This window comes from Agelaius phoeniceus (assembly GCF_051311805.1).
Source record: "Agelaius phoeniceus isolate bAgePho1 chromosome W unlocalized genomic scaffold, bAgePho1.hap1 SUPER_W_unloc_2, whole genome shotgun sequence".
Taxonomy (NCBI): domain Eukaryota; kingdom Metazoa; phylum Chordata; class Aves; order Passeriformes; family Icteridae; genus Agelaius; species Agelaius phoeniceus.
The window spans coordinates 7599974-7620596 of NW_027509867.1; the positions used below are offsets into that span (position 1 = coordinate 7599974).

General features: G+C 56.1%; 2 protein-coding genes across 2 annotated transcripts; one reads left to right on the top strand and one right to left on the bottom strand.

Moving 5' to 3' along the window:
• Window positions 1-5827: 5827 nt before the first annotated feature.
• On the bottom strand, window positions 5828-9965 carry LOC143692690 (serine/threonine-protein kinase pim-1-like). The gene is made up of 6 exons (XM_077172933.1): window positions 9910-9965; window positions 7721-7955; window positions 7538-7588; window positions 6968-7334; window positions 6177-6353; window positions 5828-5934 (listed from the first exon to the last, which is right to left on the bottom strand). The coding sequence occupies exons 1-6, from the start codon at window positions 9963-9965 to the stop codon at window positions 5828-5830; spliced, it is 993 nt and encodes a 330-aa protein (XP_077029048.1).
• A 6889-nt stretch (window positions 9966-16854) lies between these two features.
• On the top strand, window positions 16855-17787 carry LOC143692691 (olfactory receptor 14A16-like). Its single transcript, XM_077172934.1, has one exon. The coding sequence runs from the start codon at window positions 16855-16857 to the stop codon at window positions 17785-17787; it is 933 nt and encodes a 310-aa protein (XP_077029049.1).
• Window positions 17788-20623: the final 2836 nt, after the last annotated feature.

The window sequence follows — 20623 nt, forward strand, 5'->3', positions numbered from 1 at the left end:
TTTCCCTGCCCCTGTGCCATGGCAATGCCCTGGGCCAGTTCTTCTGTGAAATCCCACAAATCCTCAAGCTCTCCTGCTCAGACACATACCTGAGGGAATTTGGGCTTCTTGCTTTTAGTGCTTTTCTTTTTTTTGGTTGTTTTGTGTTCATTGTTTTCTCCTATGTGCAGATCTTCAGGGCTGTGCTGAGGATCCCCTCTGAGCAGGGACGGCACAAAGCCTTTTCCACCTGCCTCCCTCACCTGGCCGTGGTCACCCTGTTCCTCAGCACTGGCATGTTTGCCTACCTGAAGCCCACCTCCATCTCGTCCCCATCCCTGGATCTGTCAGTGTCAGTTCTGTACTCAGTGGTGCCTCCAGCCCTGAACCCCCTCATCTACAGCCTGAGGAACCAGGAGCTCAAGGATGCCCTGAGGAAAATGATTACTTTACCTTTCAGAAATAATAAACTCTCTCTTTTCTGCTTCAGAACCTTCAGAATGTAACTCTTTACAATCTCTCGGCCATTTTTTCCTATTTGTCCATTTTTTCATTGGGACTTTTTCTTATTATTTTTCCAGTGTTATAATGTTTTTTATAAAATGCTGTAATACTACACTGAGCATTTCTACATGAACATCTACTTTTTTTTTGAAACAGAAGGACTTTCTGGAGTCTTGTTCCCTGTTCATTTCAATAAAATCCAGTGTCTGCCCTGCCTTGTGTGTCCAAGGCATTTCCTCAGCCCTTCTCTGGCTCTGCAGGGGCTGTGCCTGTGAGCAGAGGCTGAGGGAAGGGGCTCCCAGCACAGCAGCACGGCCAGGGACAATGGCCCTGCCTCTTTGCACATCTGCTCCCCCCAGCTCCACACTCCCCTCCCCAGCCCTGCTGTGGGTGCAAGGCCAGAGTGCTCTGGCAGCTTGGTCCCTGTCCTGCTGCGTGTCCCTGCTGTCACCTCAGGCAGGGACAGGCCATGGGCACTGCTGGGACACAGCTGGGCTCCAGCACAGCAGCTCCATCAGCAAAGGGCATCTCCTGAGGGCAGGGCAGGGAGGCTTTGCTCCCCTCCAGAGTCACTCTCAGGACTCTCAAGAGGCTCCTTGTGTTCCTTGTTCTCCCAGGGCTCAGTGGGATGAGATCAGGGTCTCACTGGGGCCTTCAGGGGACTCAGGTCTGGGTCAGGTTTTGCTTGTTGGTGGCCAGTGTCCATCAGATGCTGAATGGTCTGTGCTGAACCTTCCTGGGGCTCTGCAGCTTGTGCCAGGGCTGATGGCAGGGGAATGTTTGTCTGGAGGGCCTTGGGAGCTGCAGGAGAGCACAGGGGACCTGCAGGGACAGAGTGTGCCAGGGACCAGCAGGGAGTGGAGCTCACTGGGCACAGGCCTGGCCAGGGTGGGGTCACCCTGAGATCAAGGCCTGAATGTCTGCTGTGAGCCAGGAGAGCTCTGCAGCCCAGGGACACAGCAGGCACAGGGAAAGGAGTCTGGGCACTGACTCCTCTGCCCCTCAGGGATCTCCCCCAGGAGGATCCAGGGCAGCCCCGAGCCCCTCTGGCAGCCCTGGAACAAGGCAGGCACCTCTGAGCCCCTCCATGGCCCCGCAGAGCCCGTGTGGGAGGGGGTCAGGGCAGGAGCACCCTCAGCTGCCTCTGTGTCCCAGGCTGAGCAGCAGAGCCCAGCAGAGGCAGCCCAGGGCCCCGGGCAGCACAGCCCCCGTGCTCTGCAGAGCAGCAGCCCCAGCTCGGGGCTCTGGGCAGCAGGGCAGGGCTGCAGCAATGGCTGCTCGGGCCAGCACAGACGTGTTCCCCTGGGAAAGGCTCTGGGGGCAGCTGGCATGGGCCAGGAGCAGGGCAGGAGCCCGTGGGGGTGCAGAGGAGCCCTGGCAAGAGGCTGCCCTGTCCCTGGGCCAGCAGGAGCTGCCTGAGGAGCCCCGGGGCCAACTCTGCTGCTGGGCTGGGCAGCGGGGCTGGCCCTGGGGCTGCAGGAGCTGCCCGAGCTGAGCATCTGCTGAGCATCCCAGACACAGAGTGGCTGTCCCTGACCTCCAGGGCCTCCAGTTCCTGCTGCAGGGCCTGACCTGACTCTGCTGCTCTGCTGGGCTGGGGCAGGGGCAGGGAGGGGAAAACAGTGGAGCCTTGTCCCCATGAGTCCCCACAGAGTGAGAATGGTATCTGTGGTTCCATGAGCCCCACAGTGTCACAATGGCCCCTTGGTTCCATTAGGCCCCACAGGATCACCATGGTCCCCTGGTTACAGGAGGCCCTGCAGTGTCACAAGGGCCCCCTTGGTTCTATGGAGCCCACAGGGTCAGTTTTGCCAGTGGGCAGGGTCAGCACCAAAGACACAGACACCAACTGAAGGAATTGTGTAATTTATATAATGTATGTCTGCAAAAAATTACATACAGTAGGAGAGGCTCAGCAAAGCACATAATCATTAGAAAATAATCACAAAAGGAGCAGCTCAGCAATGCACCCAATCATCCCCACCAAAGATTGCCTGCAGTGATTGAGAAAGATCCAGCCCCAGTTACCCTCAGCCTTTACCATCCCCCAGACCCACACAGCAGCTGGGGAAGCTGTCACAGCCAAGGGCTGCAGAGCCACTCCTGGGCACTGGCAATTCCTGCAGGTGCCTCCAGCCACAGCTGAGGCTCCAACCCCGCTGGGAGAGGGCCCAGCTCTGACAGTGCTGAATGGACAAACTGACAGCACTGCTAGTGTGGCAACATCTGGCTTCATCCTCCTCTTGGGTCCCTCCCAAAGCCTGGCCAGGGCCCCAGGAGGGACCAAGGGAGGTGACTTTGACCATTCAGCCCCAAACAAGGCCAGATGTCAGATTTCATGGCCTTGTCTGGCTTCTAAATACACAAAGGTCAATACATGTTTCACTAATGAGTGGCTACATCTATCACAGTGCTAATGACCATGCATATTTCATCAGGGAGCAGATACAAAGATAACCTTTGGTTGGAAGGTTCATCCAGAGGCCACCTTTGGCTCAGGGCCTGCTGTTCAGGCCTCACTCAGGGCTGCTGTCCAGGCCTTGGCACTTCAGGGACGTGGTTTAGTGCTGGGCTTGGCACTGCTGAGTGAGCGGCTGCACTGGGTGAGCTCAGAGGGCTTTTCCAAGAGAAAGGATTCTGTGATTCCATGATTCTATCCACTGCATTCAGCTGGGTCCATGTTAGCAGCATTCATTTGCTCAGAAAGTCTCCTCTTGCCCAGCTCCTGTGGCCTGAGGCTTCAGCTCCTTCACCTCCTGGTGCTGAGCTGCTCATGCTGAACGAGACGACTCGGAGAGAAGAGCACAGTCCATGCAATTCCTTCTGGGACACGGAGAGGGGAGGCTGTGCAAACAGGAGCATTGTTTGCTGTGGCCTCCTCTCTGCCCTTCACGCCTTTCAGCGCTCTGAACCAGCCAAGAGCTTTCTCCAAGAGTGCAATGGAGCAGCTGTTCCTGCTCCTGGCTCTGGCTCTCTCCAGTCTCTGCCCTTGCCTGCTTCTGTCCCTCGTGCTGTGCCCTCTGTTCCCCCAGGGCTGGCTGGCTGCTGCCCAGGACTGTGGCACGGGCACAGATCCAGTGCTCCAGAGCCTCCTTTCTGTGCCCTTGGAGCTGCCTGGGCACAGCAGCCTTTTCCATCTGCAAGCTGCCCATGGACAGGGAGTGCCCAGCTCCGTTCCTTGCACAGCCTCCAGGAGCCCAGGGCTGCCATCTCAAGTCCCTGCTGGCACTGGGGGCTCCCAGGTGCCTCAGGCTGCTGTGACACCGCTGCACACGGGAGGGAACAGGGGCAGGGGCTGTGCTGAAAGTCAGCTCCATCTGCTGCTGCTGCTGCTGCTGCTGCTGCTGTGGGGTCATTTGTGCAGCCCTGGCCCAGAGTCAGGGATCAGATCCTGCCAGTCTCTTCCAGCCCTGGCTGCTCAGAAGTTGGGCCTTGGAGCCTCAGGTGGGCAAAGGCAGCTGCTCCTGGTCCCTCTGTGTGCCCGTGTTCAGCAGTGCTGCTCCATCAGTCTGTGCCCAGCAACGGGGAAAAGCCTCAGCCCTGCAGGGCCAGGAGCTGCCGGGCTCTGCCTGAGCAGCTCAGCCAGCAGGAAGGGAGCTGCTCAACACAGGAACCAGGAACAAAGGACATTCCTTTGATAGGACAGGTTTTCTATTTAAAAGAAAAAAAAAGAAAAAGGGAAAAAAATAGGTAAATTGTAAAAGATAAGAATAAAATCCAAGTGTTAGAGAAAAAATATGTTAGTGAAAAAAACAAAATATAAATGCAAAGTAACATTCTTTGCATTAAGAAGGTAAATGATCTTTTTAAAAAGAGAACTGAGTTATTTACATTGTAAATATGCTGATGGCATGGATCCATCTTACTGACCTCAGCAGCCTTTTAAAAGATTTTGGGCTTTGTTTCCAACATTGCCATTTGAAATAGTGGTCGAAGCAAGAGGAAATTACTTTGTGCCCTTCCAGCTCCAAGCAGGTCTGGGAATGGAAACTCTGTCAAAGCCCAAATCCTTTAGAAGATGCCCTTCCTTCTCAGCCTGGGAAGGAGCTGCACATTCCCTTTGAAACTGTCAGGGATTTCTTAGAGACACCAAGTCCCACTTAGGGCTTTTTGCTCTGGTTTGGCAGTGCAGAAGGGCAATTCTCCATCCACCAGCTCCAGACTGCACTGCCTCAGGAGCACGGCCCACTCGCCAGCTTTGGCCCACTCGTGGCACTGCTGGAGGACGAAGAAAGTGCAACTGCACAATTCCAGCCAATCAAGAAGGAAGAATGGGACAGACAAAACAGCCTGTGCAGATCCAGGCGTTCAGCTGGGACTGTGGAGAGTTTGGGTCCTTGCCAATTGGATGTGTGTCCCCAGCTGCAATCTCTGGGCCTGCAGCAGAGTCTCACTCACTGCCAAAGCAGAAAGCTCAGGCACTGTGCTCGCAAGGGGCTCGTCTGATGCAGAGCTGTCAGAGCAATGTGAGGGCAGAGCCAGCCCAGCTGGGCCCAGGGCTGAGCCCAGCAGAGCCCTGGCAGAGCCCAGAGCAGCCTCAGCAGCCGCAGAGCCCGGCTGCAAGGAGAGAAAGCAGAAACCGCCCGTCAGCTGAGGGCTCCTGTGCCCTTGTGCCAAGGCCTGCGGTGCCCAGGCCGTGCTGGCTGTGCCCAGAGCTGTGCCCAGAGCTGCCCATCCCTGCTGCCTTTGGCAGCAGAGCAGGAGGGCAGGACATGTGCCCAGCCTGCAGCCAGCCACGGCACATCCAGCCCTCAGCAGCTGCCCAGAGCCAAAAAGCAGCTGGGCAGCGACTGAAGAATTCATTGCATCTGTCCCAGCAAAGGGGGAACCTTTGGTGCCCGGCCAGGCCGTGCCAGGCCCAGATCTGGGAGCATCCCCCTGCCTGTGGACTCACCTGCAAATTGGGCCTGGAGCCTGGCTTTGAAGAAGTTGCCAGAATCCAAGTCCATCATCTTCAGCTGGCCAGGCCGAGGAAGAGATTGTCATCCTTGAGCTTGTCCTTGGTGTCTCCAGCAGCAGCCCCACCTGGTACAGCTTCTCCAGGGGCTCCTTCTCCTTCCCTGGGGCCAGACCAGGCTGTCAGGGCTCTGCCCAGGGCCCCAGCCATCCATGAACCAGACAAACCAAACCAGGGGGGGATGGTGGCCACCAGTGCTTGCCCCACCAGGTCTCCAGCTCAGCTCCAGCCCAAGAGCTGCGTGTTCCCTTCTGCTGACCCCTGCTCAGAGCTACAGGCAGCACAAAACCAGCCTGGTTTGCTTTGCCACTGAGTGCCAAGAGATGTGTGGAGCTGGTACCTGCCAGGCCCCTGGATCCAACTGTGCATGTGGATCTCTCCCATCTTCTAGGGCAGAGGAACACCCTGCACCCAAGGATGGCAGAAAAGCTCTTCTAAGGATGGCCTGTCCGAGGGTTGCATGGACAAACACCTCTTAATGATATCCTGGCACTCTGGGGAGAGAAACCAGAAATCACCAGTCAGCTGGAGAAGTTGCCCCCCTGTTCCCGTGCCCAGGCCATGCTGGGTGTGCCCAGAGCTGGGCCTAAACCTCCCCATAGATGCTCTCTTTGGAGGAGAGCAGGAGAGCAGGACCTGTGCCACCTCCTCAGCAGCTGCCAGAGCGGGATGCCCACGAGCCCGCTGCTGTCTCCCAGCACTGGGATTCCCCCCGTGCCCAGAGATGAGGATCCACCTTGAGAGAGCCATCGTGGGAATAAGATCCGCCCCCGGATGATCTCCTGGCCCCTCCTGAACGGGTGCTTGCCCATGACCAGGTGGCACAGCAGGAGGCCCAGGGACCAGATTGTTGCTGCCTTGCCGTGGTAGCGTTGGTGCTGGATCCACTCTGGTGGGCTGTAGGACAGGGTTCCTGTGGAACACAGACACAGCTCAGCAGGGGGAGGCTGCTGCTCCCAGAGCCTGGCCCCAGCATCCCTGGCCATGTGGGGGCTGCCCCAGAGGCACACGGGGTGAGCGCTGCCCTCTCGCCAGCACCTGGGACTTGTGTACAAACTCGGGGCTGGAAAAGAAGCCACTGGTGCTGGAAGAGGGCAGCAGAAACCCTGGGAAGGCCCAACCATGACACACAAAGGAGAAACCCACCCAGTGGTAGAGAAAACCCACTCTCCTCCCCACCTGCATGGCCCCCAAAAATGTTAATAAGCCAAGGCAAACCAGGGGAGCAGAGCAGTCCAAGCCCTTCCTCACCTGCACACCAAACCATCCGGGGCACGGGGTCAGACCCCCCTCTCTGCTACCCCCATGGGGGTTTGTGTCGGGCTGGCTGCCCCAGCTCCAGCCCCAGCCCAGGCCACAGTGGGTGCTGAAGGCTGTCGGCAGGGCTGGGAGTTGGCCCCCCTCACACCCCACCCAAATCAACTCGGCTCCAGCATCAATCCCATCCCAGCTGCAATAGGGGGAAGCCCCAGTGCTGCACCCAGGCTGGGCCATGAGATGCCCAGGAGCATCCCCTGGAGGGCTCACCTGCAAACTGGGTGTAGGCTGTGTCTTGGAGGAAGGCGCCACAGCCAAAGTCGATGAGTTTCAGCTGCCCCCTGGCCAGGTCGAGCAGGATGTTCTCGGGCTTGATGTCCCTGTGCAGGACCCCGCAGGCGGTGCAGTGCCGCACGGCCTCCAGCACCTGGCGGAACAGCGCCCGCGCCTCCTCCTCGGGCAGGAACCCCCGCTCCGCCAGGAAAGCCGAGAGCTCCTGGCACCGCTCCGGACGCTCCAGCACCAGCAGGAAGCTGTCGGGGAGCTCGAGCCACTCCAGGAGCTGAATGACAGCGGCACAGCCACGGGACACCTTGGCCAGCAGCACGATCTCCAGCGGCGCGCTGCTGCCGTCGGGCTGCGGGAGGAGCGCGGTGCCGTCAGTGGGGCTGAGGCCGTGCCGGGGCTCTGGGAGCCCTCAGCCAGCCCGGGATGCTCTGCACGCCCCGCTCAGCCCACGCCCGCTCTCCCCGCAGGGCTCCGGCGGCTCCCACCCTGCCGGGCCCCGGCTCCTCGCCGCCCGGCCCGGCCCGGCCGCTGCCGCTGGCCCCGCTCACTCACCAGCTCGCCCCAGTGCCGGATGCGATCCCGCGGCAAGCGTTTGATGGCCACCTGCGAGCGAGGGAGAGCAGCGGGTGAGCTCGGCGCCCTGCCCGCCGCGCTCCGACCTTCTCCTCCTTGTCCCCCTTCTCCTCCCCCTCCTCCTCCTCCTCCCCCTCCGCCCGCCGCCGGCTCGCCGCTCACCGGGGCGCCGTCCGAGAGCCGCGTGGCCGCGAAGACGCTGCCGAAGCCGCCGCGCCCCGGCAGCGAACCCAGGCGGTACCGCTCCTGCAGGGCCTCCTGCGCCTTTCCTGCGGGCGAGACGCGGCTGTCAGCGCTCGGCCCGGGGCCAGCAACGGCCCCCGGGCGCCCCCCGAGCGGCCCGGGCTGGGCATCCCCACCCGCCTCGGGCCCCGGCGGCTCGGGGCCGGCGGCCGCGCTGCCGAGCGGCGGAGTTCGGGCCGGGGAAGCGGCAGCGGAGGCGGCGGCAGCGGCCGCGCCGCCTGTGTCCTCCGCGGGCCCCGGGAGGAGCCGGGGGCGGGGACGGGGACGGGGCCGGGGCCGGGGCCGAGGCCGGGATCGGGACGGGACTTCACGTCGGGTCCGGGGCCGGGCTCGGGCCAGGCGGAGCCGAAGGGCGGCGATGCCGCCCCCGCATCAGGAACTGACGCCCGCCCAGCAGCGCCACCGCCAGTACGGCCAGAGCCGGGCGGAGGCGAGAGCGCGGCGGGACGGGCGGGGCCGGGCACGGGGCAGCCCCGCCCGGGGCCGGGGGCGGGCCGGGGGCATGGCCCGGCCCGGCAGGGGAGAGGGAGGCGGGGAGAGGAGAGGGACGCCGGGCAAGGGACCCCGAGAGAAGGTGCCCGACCGCAGGAAAGGGAGAGAAAGAAAAACAAAAACAGAAAGAAAAAGAGAAGGAATGTTGAAGCGTCTCTGCTTTTGCTGCCGCTGCTGCTGCCGCCGCTGCCGCCGCTGCAACTGAAGCACCGGGGCCGTTCGTCCCCGTGTCCGTTCCCCGCTCGCCCCACGAGCCCCACGTTCGAGCCCCGCGCGCCCCGGGCACAGCCCCTGAGTCTGTCCAAACACGGGAACTTTGCAGCGGTGAGCCCAGATGCAGAGCCCTGACTCCTGCACACTGGCACAGCAATCCCCTCGCTTGCTGCTCTGCATTGGCCTGGCTGAGGCTCAAACACTGTCGGGCCACCTTCCCTTGCTGTAGGATTCCTACCTGACCCCAGCACTGCACTTACATCTCCAGTCTTGCCTTCCAGTAAAACCAGGGGAAGGAAAACTCTGTGTGGCTCATGGTATTTTTGAGTGTCTAAAAATCACTAAGTCACTGATCTTAGAGGTGTGGTGCATCTGGAATTCCTGGGATGGAGAAGTAGTGCAACATGGAAAAGGGGAGCATAGAAATAAATAGAGGAAAAGATCTTGGATTGTTTCTTTCATTTTCATTTCACTTCTGGAAAGCTGTTTCAGTTTTCCAGGAATCTTCTCCTGTCTCTCTTCCCAAGAATGTCTCATGGAGAACAAGGTCAAGCTTCTGTCACAAGATTTGCCAGCAGGAAATTATGCCACTGGTGAAATTTTCATGATGACTGTTTGTGCTGGCTTAGGGCAAATTTTGGGAGGAAACCTCCAAAAGGGGTCTGTTTTGCAGAGATAGCCAAAACCTCCACAACGTTGTGTAAGTTGTAAAGCCGGTATGTTTATTATTACAGTGCCGGCTGCATGCAGAGATTACTCTCCTTAAAAGACATGCGTACCTCTGGGAACTTCAGGTCCCTTTTTATCCTCCTCTCAAGTACATATCCATACAATTTCACAATAGGTTCATACATATTCATTTTTACAAATTTCGCGTGACATTTGCCACTAGTTCTTCTTTATCAGAAAGAATTCTTAGGTCAGGTTGACCTGCTTTCACAGCAGTCTCTCTGTGTCTCTTTATCACCCTCTGTCCCGTCCCCCCCTTATCTCTGTCCTTCACTGAATCAGGTTCCCTGAGCCTAGGCTTTGCAGTCAGGCTACATAGCTATGTTTTCTAACCACAGACTCAAAGATGTACATTTCACCTAAATCAAAATGGATTTCTACTCTGGAGAATTTCTACTCTGTCTCAGAAGCACTCCTCCCTCTGCCCCTCACACGCTGGCCCTGCCTGGCGTTCCTCATCCCTTTCCCCACCGCTCTCCTGCCCTTCCCCTCTGCTAGAAGGCGGACAAAGCTGCCTTGGACAGCAAAGTGGATTGCAGCCAGTGTGAAGAGAACATGGAGGAGCTGGATGAGAGGATGCAGGAGTTGCAGAGCCAGATTTCAGGCCAGGAGCAGCACTGGAACAGTACCCAGCAGCAGTTCAGTGATGCAATTGAAGACAAGGTGAGGGGTACCTCGTCCCCACCACGAGGAACTGGCACCTTTGGGACTTGACAGCCTGAGGCAGCATCCCTCTGAGGATCCCCCTCCAGGCTTTTCCCTGGAGAGCTCCATGTCACATCCTGGAGCAGCTGGCTGAGGCTGTGCACCTGTTCACAGCTGGATCGCCTGGAGCTGAAGACTTTCCGTAAACACCGGGAGGATTCCTGGAACAGGAACATGGAGGAACTCGAGGATAGGCTGTTGCGTGAAAATGCTGCTGGGATTAAGAAGTGACTGCAATGGAGATTCTGATGGCTTTGGGGACAGCGATGGCAACTGCTCCTGCCAGGCAGGGCTGTCACACACCCTGCCCTGAGCTGGGTCGTGCCCTGCCCTCCTGGCCGTGCACACGGGGGAGCTTTGGTGCCAGAGAGGGGCTGAAATCGCTGCAGGGGCTGCTTGGGATGGTGGCATGGGTGCCTGTGCCCTTCACCTGGCATCAGCCAGCACCTTGGGGATGGGGAGAAAAGGCTCAAGAGCCCACGGTTCACCCTGCAATGGCCGTGCCCCTGTGCAGTGAGCTGCCCAGCAGCTGGCTGCTGCAGGGAGCTGCTGCCTGTGTGCTGCAGGGCTGTGGCCCCAGGAGCTCAGCCAGCCCTCTTCCCTCCCCCTCCTTAGGCAGCTGCCAGTCCCTTTCTCGTGCCTGTCCTGTGACCGCATGCTCAGCGTGCAGGTTCCTGGCCAGTGAGTAGCACCAGTGCCTCGGGGGCAGCGGGGCTGGCATGGGGGGAGATGGGTGCCAGCAGTGACCCGCTGTGCTGGCACAGGGGGACAGTGTCTGCTTGGGAGGGGCTGATGTGGGGAGCCCCCTCGGCAGCCCTGCCCATCAGCAGGGGCTGTGGGGGCTCACCCCAAGGGCTACAGGCAGCGGGATGCCATGGGCTACAATCCCATGGCTTTGGGGGGGTTGCCTCCAACAGGAACAGGTTCTTTGTCCCCTGTCACACCCCTGTGACTCCTGCCCTCCCCAGGTACCCCGAGACACTCCCGTATTTGCAGCCGATGCCCCCCAGCAAGGAGCCACCGCCCAGCCAAAGGTGAGGGCCCTGAGGACACATCCCCAGCGCCTGGGGTGCAGAGCAGCCCTGACACAGCAAGGAGGGGTCTGCACCTGGGCTGGGGCAGAGCAGCCTGGGGGGACGGGGCAGGGCAGGGGAGCAGAGGGCAGCTGTGGAGGGCCAGTGCTTGCCCCAGGGCTGGGGGCTTTTGCATTCTTTGCCTTGCACTGCCCTGTCTGGCCCATCTCTCTGTCCCAAGGCTGCTGAAAGCACATCTGATGAGCTGTGTCTGTTTGCAGTCTGAGCTCAGGCTTGGAGGGCTGTTGGGGAAGATGAAACAGGAAAGCCTTATAAATATGATTGCCTGGCAAAAGATTTTGAGAATATGGAAACTATAAGCGAGATTGAAATTAAAGCAAGCTTCGAGATCCCTTAGTTACTGAACAACGGGAAAACAATGGTGTGGCCGGCTGAAGGTAATCCCCTTTTGATTAAACAGGACCTTCTGCTTGCAGGCAGGTCCAAGGGTCAGAGCAGACCCTGCCAGCTTGGCAGAAGGAGTCCAAAGAGGAGTTTTTAGGGTTTAAAATGTAGCACAGTATGGTAATGTAGTGATTCTTACAGGCTGTATGGAAATGCTATAGGATTTGTATGTTGTACTAGATTGGTTAAGTGAGAATCAGAATATTCAACACAGAAGATGATTTATTGTATTGTAACAGGAACTTAGCTCTTACTTTTCTATGCTCTTAGCTCTTACCTCTTGTCTCTTAGCTCTTGCCTTTTATCCTCATACCCCTTTTACTCTCTTATGCTTTTACTCTCTTACCCTCTCATCCTCTCTACCCCTCTCTTCTCTCAGGCCTGCTCCGAGCTGTGGCTGGCAGCTCCAAGCAGGGCCCTGCACCCACGCCCTTTGCAATAAACCGTCCACGACCTGGCTTCAGAGATCTCTCGTCTCCGTTCATCCCGACCGTGCTACCCCCGTCAATCCTACAGACGGGGATTGGGTGCCTCCTGTGAAAGGAGTTCCCAAAACCAATCCCTGCAGCTGGGACAGCCCAGCTCCTGCCAGCTGGTGTCCTGTGCACAGGGACCTGCCTGGTGCCATGGCCAGCACACCTGGCCATGGGGACAGAGCCAGCAGATCCAGCCTGGTGGGATGGGCTTGGGGCTCCTGCAGCAGGTGGACAGGAGCTGGCAGGGACATGCCCCTGCAGGCAGCACTGCCAGTGCCCTCCCTGGCACAGCAGGGTGATGCCCTGCATGCCACAGGGCTGGGCACTGAGTGTCCTCTGCCCCATCCCACAGGAGGCCGCTGGTCCGTGCCAGTGTCCCCGAGTGCTGCAGAGCTCTGGGGACCATCAGAGCAGCAGCTCCACAATGCAGAACATCAAGGCTTCCCCACATACAAGTGCACAGCTGCACTGTCTCCTGGTAGACAACAAGGTAGGTGTGATGAAGGTGGGGACACAGAATGGTGACTGAGGCTTGATGGCATTGCTGACTATCCAGGGGGAATCTGTGCCTTCAGTCCCCAGGGAGACGCGAGTTGGATTATTGGGGTGTGCTGGATTGGGCCCTGCATTGCAGCCAGCTGCCCTCTCCTCCTCAGCCCAGTGTGACCCTGCTGCATGGTGATGGACACATCTCGAGGGGCCGTAATGACCAGCATCTTACGGTGATCAGGACACAGGATGCGTCAGGTATGGCCCTGTCAGGGCAAGGGGGTCAATGATGACAGGGGCTGATTATCTGCAGGGTGCCATCTGGGGGATGAGCAGGGCTCTGTGTACAGAGCTGGGTAATGTGGCGTGGGTATTTTGTGTCTGGGGTAAGAAGGAAGGGGCAGAATGGAGCAGGAGGACTTGCACATGGGGCAACTGAGCTTGGAGCTGGAGTAACGTGGGAAAATGGCCATGCCCAATGTGGGACAAGAGCTTGAGTCCTGGTGCGCTGGGGCCAGCACCTGTGGCGGCTCACCCTTGCCCTTCATGACCAGGCCCTGCTGCCTCAGGAGAGCACGGCCAGGCACAGCTCCTCGACAGGTCTCATGGGCCCCAGGGCTCGAGCAGCCTCTGCAGCCCCGCCAGACATCAACAGCCCCCGGCCAGCTGGAAAGGACTCAGCGCCCAGTGCTCGACCTGGGACATCTTGTCCAAAGCGAGAAACGCCTGTGACAATTGTCATAAGGAACTTGACTTTTTACTTGTATATAGTTATTAAGTTAGTTGTAGATAGTTATTAGGTTAATAAAAACTGTTAAAATTCTAGGCAGAGCCTTGTCTCACAGCCTGTCTGTCCCTGGGCTCCCTGGTGCTCCTTCAGCTCCTTCCCCCCTGCTGTGGCTCTGCCCCCGGGCTGAGCAGATGGAGCCCCGGGCCGGGCCCTGAGGCCGCTGCTGCTGCCGCGGCGCCTGCGGGGCAGCCCTGAGGCTCCGGGCCGGCTGTGGGAGCAGGAGCGGCGCTGCAGAGCCCGCGGCCCTCACGGGCTGCGAAGGCACGGGCAGATGGCCGTGGGGCCCGGCTGGCACTGCCGGCGCTGCTGCTCTCGGCTGCCGCCTGCAATCCTTACAGGCAGCCCTTAGGCCGGCTCAGGAGCCGCTCGGAGCCGTGCCCGAGGGCTGGCCCCGACCCCCGGCCCCCAAGGGCACTTGTCCCTTCATCTCTGCACTGCCACATTCCGAGCTCATTTGTCAGCTTCCTCCTGCCCTTCCTTTCTGCGGGGCAGCGTTAGGGGCTGGCCCAGCGGCTTTCCTCCCGCACGGCTGCAGCCCCTTGCCCACAGCTCCCTGGCGGGAGCCAGAGCTGCTTTGCAGCCGGGCACCCCCGCCGTGTCCCGCAGCCCGGGCCGGCTCCTGCCCGCTGCCGGCGAGGCCCCGCGGCTGGGCCCGGCCATCCCGGGCCAGAGCAGCTCCCTGCCCGGGGGAACACAGGGGGACACGGGGGGATGTGAAATACAAATCTGTGTGCCGTGTCAGTTACCCACAGGCAATGTGTGTATTTGTGATTGCGACATGTGTGGAGACCGACAGTGGGACAGTTGTGAATTCTGATAATAACTGAGGAAAGTAAAGCATGGAAGAAGTCCTTTGAACCCATCTTTTGTTTGCAATTAACCTTGGTTGATTTAGGAGCATTGGCATTAAAGCATTAAGGATGTTGCTTTTTGATTGTAGTTAATCCTTAAGAGTTCTGCAATAATAACCTTTTGAAGTATAATTTTAGAATATTGCTTGTATCCTCGAAACTATAGCTTTGGAATATATATAAAGGAAACATGCTTATCTCACGCCTTAATAAAGGAGAGAAAAACAGCTTGAGAAAGGAAGATGAACACCACCTCAAGGATTTATGGTTTCAACCAAGGGAAGCTGGACATCACTGTTGTTAGATTTATAGTCTTTGCAATCAAAACATGGACCCACATCTGGAGAGCTGGACCTCACCAGATGGGATTCATCTTTCTTCTTTTGGAAACCAGACCACCACCATCTGGGGATACTCCTTTTGGGATACATCCTGAGAAAAACTAAATCACAATAGTACATAGAATTGTGACGTAAAAATTGGGAATAGAAACTGCTGATGAGTAAGAATTGGAATAGAAACTGCTGTGAAAGCTTATGAGTACCCCTATAAATACCTGTAAGCCTCAACTATCGGTGTGCAGTTGGAGGGAAAACTTCCCTGACTGTACCCAGCGCTGTATTGCTCACACTTTACATATTAATTAATAAATTGATTGCTGCTTGGATATTGGCCTAGTCAAGCTTCTTATTTATACCATCCATAACTGTAAAAGGAAATCTTCCTGCTGAACTGAACAAGACCAGAGGGAAATCAAGGCAGAGCCATGGTTTGTCAGGACTTGCTTCAGCCTGATGAGCCCTGTGGTGCATTTGGAGCTGAGCCCTTGAACCTCAGGGCCTGAGAGGAGATTGCACAAACCTTTCCAGGAATCAAAGTCAGAAGAAAACCCCAAAGTGTCTCAAAGCATGAATGGGTCTCACTGAGGTCCATTCCCAAAACAGGCTCCTCATGGACTCCTTGGAGGAGAGAACTGGAGGCCAGGATGGCACAAAAACCTCTCAGAGACTCAGTGTGGAAAGGAGAATCCAAAACACCTTAAAAAACCTTGAGTATCTCAAAGCATTAATGAGCCCCACTGAGTGTTGTTACTGACAAAGCCTCTCCAGGGACTAATTACAGCAGATAATTGGAGGCCATGATTGCACAAACCTCTCAGAGACTCCAAGGCAAAAGCCAAAGCCCAACTCCTTTGAAAAACCTGCAGTCCCTGCAGGGAGCATGAAGGAGCCCCCAGGGCCATTGCTGAGCAAGGCTCCCCAGGGACTCCTTGCAGCAGATCCTTGAGGCCACTGGGATGTGGGCTAGGGGGGGATGCTGAGGGCAGCACAAGGGGCTGACAGTGCCCAGCCTGGCTGGGGCTGTGCCAGGAGGCCCCAGGGCCTCAGGACAAGGTGTCTCCTCCCAGCCCTTGCTGGCACAGACCCTGCTGTGCCCCAGGGCACCAAGACTTGGCTTCTCTTTGTCCCCACCTGTCATCATTGCCTGCAGTTCTCTGCTCTGCCTGGGGCCTGGGGACACTTGCTCAGTCGTGTCCCTCTCTGGGACCCATTAAAAGTCCAAGAAAGTTTGGAGTTGGATTCTGCCTTGGAGTTCTGGAGAGGTTTCTTCAGCTCCCTCTCAGGGCCTGATGTCCAGGGCCTGAGCACAAAGCCCCAGAGGCTGATTAAAGTCCTTGTGCTGTGTCTGTGCTGCTGAGCTGGGCTGGGCTCCTGGCACAGAGGCAGCTCCTGCTCACCAAGAAGAGCTTCAAAAGCACATTTCTCTGGATGAGCAGCTCTTGTGCCAGCCCAGCAGGGCTGGGGCACTGCCTGCAGCCAGCCTGGGCACAGCCCAGAGGCACAGAGAGCTTCAATCAGTCAGGGCTGGGAAGGGGCTGAGAAGTGCCTGGGGCACAATCACTGCCAGCCCTTGGCACAGGAACCTCTGGCTGCAGGACAGTGCAGCTGCAGCTCCTGGAGCCATCTCCTGCAGCTGGAACATCCCAATGCCTGCAGAGCCTGTGAGTACATTCTCTGCTTGTCTCTTGTGCAGAGCAGCCAGGGGTGCCCAGGGCTGTCCTGCAGAGCAGGGTCCTGCAGCCCAGGGCGCTGTGCTGGGGCAGGGACTCTGCTGCCTGCCAGGGACAGCTCTCAGCCAGCCCTGGCAGCTGCTCCCAGCACTGGCGGACAAGATCTGGGTGGCAGGAGACAGCTGGTGAGGCTTGGAAGTGTTCTCGTTGTGTGGGGAGGATGCTGCATTGTTCAGGACTGCTCCCAGCATGGCATTTAACAGCAGAACATTGCCAAGTAGATCATTCAGGGAGCACAACAAGGCAGGGGCTGCATGAATGGGGAAATCCAGTTTTTTAAATTTATGGCTGTGGGTTGCTGGGATGGGAAATCGAACATGGATATTCATCTCTCAGTTCAGGTTGAGAAAAATTAAAAAATCTTCTCTCTGTTCTGAACAAACAAGGCAGTGAGAGAAATTAGCAAAGGGCCCCTTAGAGGCAGCAACAGTGTCACTTTTCCAGCCTCCTCAGGGTTGATCTGACGTTGCCATCAGAGCCTGCAGAGCCAGAGCTGCCCCTGGGCAGTGCCTGAGCTGGGAGGGCTCTGCAGGGCAGAGCTGAGCCCCCAGGGCTGGGCTGGGCTCTGGCAGCGCTGGCAGGGCCCAGCCCTGGGCACAGGGAAGCAGCTGCTGGCAGGGACGGCTCCAGGCAGCAGAGCCCTGGGCAGGCAGTGGGGGGAAAGTGCCCCCAGGCTGTGCTGGGATATTTCAAGCCCTCTCCAAACCCAACTATTCCATGATTACTTTTCTTACAGATCCCCATGTGCAGTCCCAGCAAATGTCCAACAGCAGCTCCATCAGGCACTTCCTGCTGCTGGCATTGGCAGACACGCGGCAGCTGCAGCTCCTGCACTTCTGCCTCTTGCTGGGCATCTCCCTGGCTGCCCTCCTGGGCAACGGCCTCATCATCAGCGCCGTAGCCTGCGGCCACCACCTGCACACGCCCATGTTCTTCTTCCTGCTCAACCTGGCCCTTGCTGACCTGGGCTCCATCTGCACCACTGTCCCCAAAGCCATGCACAATTCCCTCTGGGACACCAGCAACATCTCCTACACTGGATGTGCTGCTCAGGTTTTTCTGATTTTCTTCTTTCTTGGATCAGAGTTTTCCCTCCTGACCATCATGTGCTACGACTGCTACGTGTCCATCTGCAAACCCCTGCACTACGGGACCCTCCTGGGCAGCAGAGCTTGTGCCCACATGGCAGCAGCTGCCTGGGCCACTGCCTTTCTCTATTCACTGCTGCACACAGCCAATACATTTTCCCTGCCCCTGTGCCATGGCAATGCCCTGGGCCAGTTCTTCTGTGAAATCCCACAGATCCTCAAGCTCTCCTGCTCACACTCAGACCTCAAAGAACTTGGGCTCCTTATGTTTTCCATCTCTTTACTATTTGGTTGTTTTATGTTCATTGTTTTCTCCTATGTACAGATTTTCAGGGCTGTGCTGAGGATCCCCTCTGAGCAGGGGCGGCACAAAGCCTTTTCCACCTGCCTCCCTCACCTGGCTGTGGTCTCTCTGTTTATCAGCACTGGCACATTTGCCTACGTGAAGCCCCCCTCCATGTCCTCTCCATCCCTGGATCTGTCAGTGTCAGTTCTGTACTCAGTGGTGCCTCCAGCCCTGAACCCCCTCATCTACAGCCTGAGGAATCAGGAGCTCAAGGCTGCAGTGTGGAGACTGATGACTGGATGGTTTCAGAAACATTAAACTGCTGGCCAATTTCTGCAAATCACTTGTAATAAAAGTCATCTTTGATACTTCTTGCCGATTTGTTTGTGGGGTTTTTTCTTTTGTTTTACTTTATTCATGTTTTCCACAAAAAAAGTCATTGTTTTTGCCATTTCTCATTTTATTTCTCTGCACCTCTCCTATGGCCACAGACTGTGGCAATGAGAGGCTGTGCTCTCAGTGGCCGTAAAAGAACTAAAGGATGTCCCAGCAGAGTTTTCTGCAGAGACGCTCTTTTGTTGCCTTCTCTGGAGCTGCAGCAGCAATGTCTGTGTGCAGAGCTGGGGCAGATCAGTGCTGGCCCAGCAGCTGTGCCCAGCAGCAGCAGCAGCAGCAGCACTTGGTGTTGCCAGTGCTGCTGCCGTGGCCCTGTCCCGCTGCCCTGGTGGCCCTTGTTATAAAATTGACTCAAAACGAGTAATTTCCAATCAAAGCATTTATTAATTATTGAAGCAGTTATACTACATAAGCAAAGGCTCAGCGCTGGGCGACAGGGGAGTCTCCGCTCCACCTACTGCCGCCCCAACTAGTTTCTGATTCAGTCCTTTTATCCTCTCCATCCTTCAGGAGTCCATGTTATCTCGGAGTTCTCTGCGCCTGCGTTGGTTGTTGCTAGAGGGTCATCCTGCTGTCTCCTGGTGGTCGGTGATAAAAGGCTGCGGAGTCTTCCTCAACTGCGTCTTCTTCACCCTATGTCTTTATTTGGTGACTCCTCCGTGGAAAATTACCAAAATCTTATGATTAACGCAATATGTGCCCTATCAAGCTTAAGCAAGCAAATATCCTGCCTTGCAGACTGTTTATCTGCCCCTGCCCCTTCCCCAGCTTTTCCCTGGTCGTTATCTCTGTGAGTTATCTGCTTGTACCATTTGTCAGCGGGAAAGGTTTCCCTGCTGGGTGTTAATCTGCCCCTGCCCTTTCCCCAGCCTTTCCCTGGTCGTTATTTCTGTGAGTTATCTGTTTGTACCATTTGCTGGGTGGGACTATGTGTGGGCACCTGCAACCCCTTCCCTGGTATCCTTGTAGCTCATATCTCATGAAGTAGTACAGAAATAGTCAGCAGACAACTCTTGTAACACACTGGTCTCTTTTTCGTGACGAACAAAATGTAGTCCTTCATCTCAATCCCCCCTTTGTTTTGATACTCAATTTTGTTCGTCAAAACGCTCTAATTCCCTTTTGCTGAGCTCCAGAGATTCTTCTGGATCATCCATCTTCAAGGTTTCGTATTTTGCTCGTATGAGCATAAGGTGAGCAGCTTCTAATCTGCCTTTTACAATGCTAATCAATTTATTAAAAATACAAGGGCCAAACGTGAGTCCCAATAGTAAGAGAAGTAGTGGATCCGCTATTGTTGATAATAAAGTTGTAAGCCAAGGAGAATAGTTAAACCAAGATTCATACCAGCTTTGGTGTTCTTCCCTTTCTCTTTGTCTTCTTTCTAGCCCCTCCCGTAGTTTTGCCATTGAGTCCCATATAATTCCGCTCTTGTTTACATATGTGCAGCATTCTTCTCTTAAAGCAGCACATAGTCCTCCTTGTTGCAGGAATAATAGATTTAACCCCCTTCGATTTTGTAAGGCTACCTCTGCTAGGGAATCTAATGATTCTGTGAGGTCTTTGATGGAGGTTTCGATCCTCCTGAGGTCTTCATCTACAGAGGCTCTTAGTTCTTGGAATCCTCGGTGTTGCTGTATGAGTGAGGCTATTCCTGTTCCTGTCCCGGCTGCACCTATTCCTAGTAACATTGCTACAGTGAAGGTTGTGAATATTTCCCGTTTCACTATGTGGGGTCCTATATTTTGATATTGTTCATAAACATACTCTACGGGGTGGTAAAGGACTCTGGGTACTATCAATACTTGAATACAAAAGTCACTGGATTCATTAAATCGGTCTATATTTATACATGGGGTGACTCCGAGAGTGTTACAGACCCATTTAGTATTTGCTGCTGGCAGTATCCAGCTGGCAGGTTTCTTAGGGTCACTCAAATTCCCCATAACCTGACATAGATGTCGTTTTTCCACTGGTACTCGTCCTATACATCTTCCTCTCCCCGTTACCCTTGCCAAGGTTATCCCTCTTGATTCTTCTCCTTCTTTTTTCCATAGGCACCTAGCTGGGTGTGTCCCATTTACTCATCTGCTTTTTGCTGTTACCCCTATGGCTTCATAGAACGGGGGGTTTACGGTGTAACACAGCCAACATTCCTTAGTTAGATTTGGATGGGTCTCATTCAGGACTAGGAAAGTGGCCTGTAATATTTTCCACAAGTCCCCTTCTCCCGGGTTTTCAGGTCCTCGGGTCGAATTAGTAAAGTTTTGCGTATACATTTCTGGAAGACTAGTGGTTGGGGCTGTTTCTGATTCATTTCCATTATTTTCTCCTAGCGTTAGTTCTCCAGCTATCGCCTGGTTTGGTCCAATTGGTTCAGGGTCGTGTGGCACGGTTGTCTTTTGGATTATAAAGTGCCCCCCTCTGTCTGTCCCTGGTTCCCATAATCGGGCTCCCCACATTTTCCCTAATAACCAGACTTGGTCATGTGGTTTTGTCACATTAATGTAAATCATATTGCATGTTCCATCTAACCCTCCTTCTTTCTGGGTATATGTGGAAGTGGGCTGTGTACACCCGTATGGACCCCATCCAGTTCTGATAAACCCGTCCTCGTTCCCCCCAAAGGAGCTTACTGATACACAGTCCCAATAAGCACAGTAAAAGTGTCCTGGATAGTTACAATACCCTTTTCCCGGGTTTGAGCTTGGACAAAATTAATATCCAAACTGATTTAAACATGGATTTACAGGTATTA